The 6,991-nt window shown below is 37.9% G+C and overlaps 1 protein-coding gene across 1 annotated transcript; it reads right to left on the reverse strand.

The window, feature by feature from the left end:
• Positions 1-1,141: 1,141 nt before the first annotated feature.
• On the reverse strand, positions 1,142-4,135 carry LOC128133534 (uncharacterized). The gene is made up of 3 exons (XM_052771008.1): positions 3,970-4,135; positions 2,949-3,049; positions 1,142-1,417 (listed from the first exon to the last, which is right to left on the reverse strand). Exons 1-3 carry the CDS (start codon positions 4,133-4,135, stop codon positions 1,142-1,144), a joined length of 543 nt encoding a protein of 180 aa, XP_052626968.1.
• Positions 4,136-6,991: the final 2,856 nt, after the last annotated feature.

Here is a 6,991-nt window from a genome sequence, read left to right on the forward strand (position 1 = left end):
TCATAGATTGTTTGCTGGTTCGGACATCCTAGCGTTCGAGCATCGGACTCCATGATGTGAGTTGTAACATGGGTTGGGCCAGAATTCCGAACAAAATTGTCATCAAAGGTAACATCAAAAGTTTCTTTTAGAAGATAAGTTCGTCGATTAAGAACTCAATAAGCCTTTGATTTAGCTGAGTATCCAAGAAAGATGGCTTCATCAGCTTTGGGTTGGAATTTGGTAAGCTGATCACGATTATTCTTGATGAAGCATCTACATTCAAAAATGTGAAGAAAATAGATACTTGGCTTCCGACCGTTCATGGCTTCATATGGTGTCTTATTGAGGCATCGATTGATGATACTTCTATTTTGAGTAGAGCATGCAGTAGAAACAGCTTCAGCCCAAAGATAGAGCGGAAGATTTACAAAATTAAGAAGGAATCGAGCAGCTTCAACAAGTGTTCTGTTGCGATGTTCGACTACACTATTCTGTTGTGGAGTGTATGGAGCAGAAAAGTTGTGGTCGATACCCTTCTCGGTGAGGAAGTTCTCAATGGTGGAATTGGTGAATTCCGAACCATTGTCACTTCGGATTCGCCTTACTAGGAGTTTGATGAGAACTTCAATTCCTTTGATAAAGTTGATGAGTTTGGAGGCAGTTTCTCACTTGAACCTTAGGAAGAAGACCCAGGTGAAACTAGTAAAGTCATCCATAATCACAAGCATGTATTTTTTGTGATGCAAACTCTCTACTATTGAGGGTCCACACAGATCAATGTGTAGAAGTTCTAGTGGCTCCGAGATTGATTTTTCAATGATAATAGGATGACCCTTCTTTGGCTGCTTTCCACATTCACATGTAGCACATAAATGGTCATTTTCGAACATGAGGAGTGGTAGACATCTTACCATCTCACCGGAAACAAGATCATTCATATATCTAAAGTTTAGGTGAGCAAGCCTCCTATGCCATAACCAACTGACGTCAGGAACAACTTTTGAGAGTAAACAAAGTTGGGGCTTGTCGATGATCATGTTGATGTCAAGAGGATACATGTTCTTGTTGCGATTTGACTTGATTAAACATTCCTTCTGGTCTTTTGACATGACATAGCTTTGTTTTTTTTTTTTTTTTTTTTTTTTTTTTTTTTTTTTTTTCAGAATTCAACTCGACGATTAGCATTAGTGAGTTGAGCCACACTTATCAAATTATTCTTCAAGTCAGCTACATATGCCACATTTGAAATGGAGAAGTTGCCATTTTTAAGGATTCCATAACCTGGGATCTGAGAGTTGGAGTTGTTGCCATACGTCACATAGCCATCATTTGATGAAAGTTTAAGATTTCGCAGAAGATCCTTCTGCCCTGTCATGTGCATGGAGCAAGGACTATCGATATACCATATTGTTTCTTGCTCCGAAGCATAGAGTGCCTGCAAAATTAGTGATTTGTGGATTTTTAGGCTCCGAGTTAGGTTTTGGGACAAAGGCACGAGTCTTAGGCTTCGGTAGTGACTTTTGAGAAACATATGTTTTTGAAGGTTTGTTTCGAGATTCCTTAGGAAACAAATAGAAGGCCATGGTTCTTTCATCTATCCAATAATCATACTCAATGACACGAGGATTCAGAGCAACGTTTCTTGGACATTCAACTTCCGGAGCAGCGGGAACCACTATGTCTATCGGAGCAGCGGGAACCACTATGGTACATTTGGTTTTAAAACTGTTGAGGTTTGAAGATTGTACCATCAGGTTTGGCGACGAAAACAGATGAAACAGTCCGAGGAGAGTTAGTTCGAACAGATTGAGTACCTATAATTGACTTTTGCAGATTAGGACTGACCACTTTCTTATGTTCTACGGATTTGAGAGGAATATGAGGTCTCTTGAGGATCTTAGTGGGTGCGAAGGTGTTTTGACTCTTGGTTGGTGAATTGGCAGTCCGAGATACACTCTTTTTGGAGTTCTCAAGGAATCGAGAATTCTTTCTCGACTTAACTTCCTTTTTGTGAGAATTTCGGGCTTCTACCTTAGAATGAACAACATCTTTACTATTCAACATAGGTTTCCTTTTGGAATGAAGGAAAGGTTTGAAGGTTTGTCCTACTGAAGGATTGTTAAACAGAAGCTTGATTGAAACTAGTATAGTTTTGGATAGCACTTCGGGTTCAGAATCACATGAAATTGAATCATCAACGTCACTTTCTAAGGATGCCTAAACACAATCAGAGAATTGAAGTCCGATTGTCTTCGGAAAAATTTCCTCAACAACATAGTTGTTAGGAGGGTTGTGGTTCGTAATTTGAACGACATAATTTGGATTATTAAAGTGGGGTTCGGTGGTCTGATTCAAATCCAGGTTTATTAGAGGCGGAAGAGGTGTAGAATCGGGACACTTGATAACTATAGGCTTAAACTCAGGAATTAGTGATGCAAATTGGTCAGAAGTCTTAGGAAGAGGTGACAAAGGCGAGACAGGGGTGTCCGAATGTTTGATGTTCGGAACGTCTCCCATAAAAGTTAGGTTTTATAACTCCTTCAAGGGACGAGCAATAGGTTTTGAAAACTCGCTTCCAAGACCAGGAGCTTTTGACCAAGGATGACAAAAATTGTGAGTCATCCATTCATTTGCTTCAAGAATGTCAATGGAGTTGTGCAAAGTATCTATTTTAGCATTGAGCGTTTGTTGTCAGAAATTAATTTTTTTTTCAACAAAGTGATTTCACATTTGTCTTTAAGAATGATACATTTGTCTTGTGACATTACAAGCTCTCGTTCTTAAGATTCTATTTTCATTTTCTTAACCTCAAAACGTAATCTAAGACGACTTAATTCACTTTCCTTCTTCTCACTGGATTATATGGTTGACTCATAGGCTTTGTAAATGATGTTCATATCTGATTGGATCTAGGTTAGATATGGTTCACAAAAAGATAAGTCAAAATTTGTAATCATAGATTTTACCTGTTGAATGATGCTTCTGCCAGGTAGATCGTTGGTAGCCATGTAGCAGTAGTTTTGTTTAGCATCTTCATCATCTCTTTCTAACCCAGACGACCAATAGCCTTCATCACATTCTATTTATTGTCTAGCCATAAGACACATATTCCTGCCAGTGGTTACATCATCATCATCTCCAGATGACCAATACCCTTATACATCCCTTGATACAGTGGTAACAAAAGCCTTTTCACTTTCTGTCATTTCTTGAGCTCGTCGTGCATAGTAAGCAGAGTCTTGGATCTTGGGTTTATGTGGGACTTCAGCTAAGCATTCTTTAATAAAGTGATTTGCATGGCCACATTTGTGACATACAATCTTCGGGTTTTCCGACTTCAGAGTCTGTGATGATTCCGAGGTGTTATTTGATGGGGGAAAGTTAGGCTTGTAGGATGGTGGGTTTTCTAAAGGTTTGTTGAAAGGTTGAGGATTATTTTGGTGAGGGGCCTGGAAATGGTTGTTTTGGTGAGAAGCCTGGAAATGGTTGTGATATGACATGTTATAAGGATGATTGTATTTCATGGAAAGTAAGTCAAACTTCTGTTGGAAACTGAGTTCGGAGTCCATTTCTTCAGAGTTAAGGTTACCAACTAATTGATAGTTGTTAGTGGTGGGAGTAGGTATGGTTGGAGGTGAGGGTTGAAAGGAGGAATATGAGGAACAACAGAAGAGAAAGGGTCCGAAACAACAAGGTTCTGAGTTTGTGGATCGTGGGAACTAACTAGAGCTAGAGGACCTCCAGTGAGTTCACGTAAGGTTTGTGCAAAATTTGATTCATGACCTTGAAGCTCATCGAAAATTTGGTAGAGCTTCAGCTTTTTTAGAGAACCGTTACTCTGAAGACATTATTTCACATTTTCCCATCCCTTTCCGAGGCTGTTGATGAAATTGAGGTTGTACTCCAGTGGAGTTTGGACTATCCCATGAGCTGTCATGTTGTTGACGACAATTCAGTATCTGTTTGAGGCTGAGGCAACAGATTCACCAGGTGATGTAGTGAAAGTGTCGAACTCATTGACAACGGAATTTAGACGTTTATCCATCGTATTCTCTGACCCTTCGAACAAGTCTTGAAGTGTGTCCCAAATCTCTTTTGCGGATTTACACAGTTTAATGTGCTCAAACAGAGAAGGTGGAACACCAAATACCATTTTGGAAAAGGCAACTTGATTTGCATACAACTTTTCAAGATCATTAGCAGTGAGCGGTGCTTAACGTTGTTCATCTTGTCCCATGAGAGTTGCAACAACATCTCTAATAATGGTTCGTATTGGAACATGAGGACCTTCTTTAACGAATCTCCATATAGATTCATCTTTTTCTTTTCCAAGTAAAAATCTTTCAATTTTGACTTTCTAGTGATCACTCTTCAATAACTAGCAGTGGTCCATGTGTAGGGCAGCCCACACTATTTGCTATTTGCATTGAGTACATTTGTTGAGAATTAGAAGAAGCCATTGAAGTTAAGATATCTTGAGCAAAAGTGGTATATAGAAGAATTTTTATCCTGAACACAGAAATGATCGAAATACCAAGGTAATCTCGAGTCAACTATAATTTGTTCTTATGGATTCAAAGGACAACCACTCAAGTTGTGATACCAATTATGAGAACAAGGATCTGATTGTGCAGGGACAGGGCTTGAAAACTCAAACCTTGAGTTAATGCTTAAGATCAATGCCTACTTCTAATTATAAGCTCCAGTCAAGTCTGGCAAGACCAGTCAAGACTTGAAGATGAAGATCAACAAAGTACTTAAGGAATTGTATATGAGACTATGAGTATAATTAAGGTAAAGACAATAAATAAACACAAGGAATGTTTTAAAGAATGGTTTGAGAGAAAAGTGAAAGTGAAGTAAATGTGAAAATATTTATCTTTGGACGAACAGTCCATCACATATTCTTGTCATTAAATGCTCCTTATATAGGAGAAAGAGTTACATTGTAAAAACCAAGTTGCTTACATAGGACCTGATAAAGTGTTTACTCCTGATATTTCTGATTATCCATTTTGACAAAATAAACTTAGTCCTATGAACTATTACATCAAGTAAAAGACAAGAATAATAATTGGAAGAGGGAAAGACAATCTTTAAACAATTTCTTCACTTCGGACATAATCTCTGCTACTCCGGACACCAACATCACTTCGGACCAAAGACTGACTCCGGACTCCATTCCACTTCGGAACTAACACTGATTACGGAATAACAAAAGGTTATAGATTGCTAGAGGTTCACTTTCAGGTTCCAACAAGAATATCAGACATTAGTTAGTCAACCTAGGTTATAAATACACATGTATAAATCGCACAACAGACACCTAGAGTGAGGGAATCACTTGTACTCGTATTCTCAAACACATTTATGTAATTTACATTTTGATTAATAAGATTAAACAAGACAGATGATCATTATCACATCACAAGGAGTTATGTTGGAAATCCTAGCAATGATCAATGGCTTTTCTTGTAGGATCACTCGTTGTCGCTTTCATTTTCACATTCATATTGATTACAACACCACAGTCTCCCATACAATTTGGTTGATATTTATTCGATCGTCTTTTGACCAAAACACCAACCATTTTGACAAAATAAACTTAGTCCTATGAACTATTACATCAAGTAAAAGACAAGAATAATAATTGGAAGAGGGAAAGACAATCTTTAAACAATTTCTTCACTTCAGACATAATCTCTGCTACTCCGGACACCAACATCACTTCGGACCAAAGACTAACTCCGGACTCTATTCCACTTCGGAACTAACACTGATTACGGAATAAAAAAAGGTTAGAGATTGCTAGAGGTTCACTTTCAGGTTCCAACAAGAATATCAGACATTAGTTAGTCAACCTAGGTTATAAATACACATGTATAAATCGCACAACAGACACCTAGAGTGAGGGAATCACTTGTACTCGTATTCTCAAACACATTTATGTAATTTACATTTTGATTAATAAGATTAAACAAGACAGATGATCATTATCACATCACAAGGATTTATGTTGGAAATCCTAGCAATGATCAATGACTTTTCTTGCAGGATCACTCGTTGTCGCTTTCATTTTCACATTCATATTGATTACAACACCACAGTCTCCCATACAATTTGGTTGATATTTATTTGATCGTCTTTTGACCAAAACACCAACCATTTTGACAAAATAAACTTAGTCCTATGAACTATTACATCAAGTAAAAGACAAGAATAATAATTGGAAGAGGGAAAGACAATCTTTAAACAATTTCTTCACTTCGGACATAATCTCTGCTACTCCGGACACCAACATCACTTCGGACCAAAGACTAACTCCGGACTCTATTCCACTTCGGAACTAACACTGATTACGGAATAACAAAAGGTTAGAGATTGCTAGAGGTTCACTTTCAGGTTCCAACAAGAATATCAGACATTAATTAGTCAACCTAGGTTATAAATACACATGTATAAATCGCACAACAGACACCTAGAGTGAGGGAATCACTTGTACACGTATTCTCAAACACATTTATGTAATTTACATTTTGATTAATAAGATTAAACAAGACAGATGATCATTATCACATCACAAGGAGTTATGTCGGAAATCCTAGCAATGATCAATGACTTTTCTTGTAGGATCACTCGTTGTCGCTTTCATTTTCACATTCATATTGATTACAACACCACAGTCTCCCATACAATTTGGTTGATATTTATTCGATCGTCTTTTGACCAAAACACCAACCACACATTAAATCATCTCTATCATCTCCAACTTACTTAGATCCCTAATTCATTGGAGAGAGAGAGAGAGAGAGAGAGAGAGAGAGAGAGAGAGAGAGAGAGAGAGAGAGAGAGAGAGAGAGAGAGAGAGAGAGAGAGAGAGAGAGAGAGAGAGAGAGAGAGAGAGAGAGAGAGAGAGAGAGAGAGAGAGAGAGAGAGAGAGAGAGAGAGAGAGAGAGAGAGAGAGAGAGAGAGAGATGTCTTAAAATGATTATGAGGTAACCTATTGAAA

The sequence above is a fragment of the Lactuca sativa genome, chromosome 4 (genome assembly GCF_002870075.4).
Source record: "Lactuca sativa cultivar Salinas chromosome 4, Lsat_Salinas_v11, whole genome shotgun sequence".
Taxonomy (NCBI): domain Eukaryota; kingdom Viridiplantae; phylum Streptophyta; class Magnoliopsida; order Asterales; family Asteraceae; genus Lactuca; species Lactuca sativa.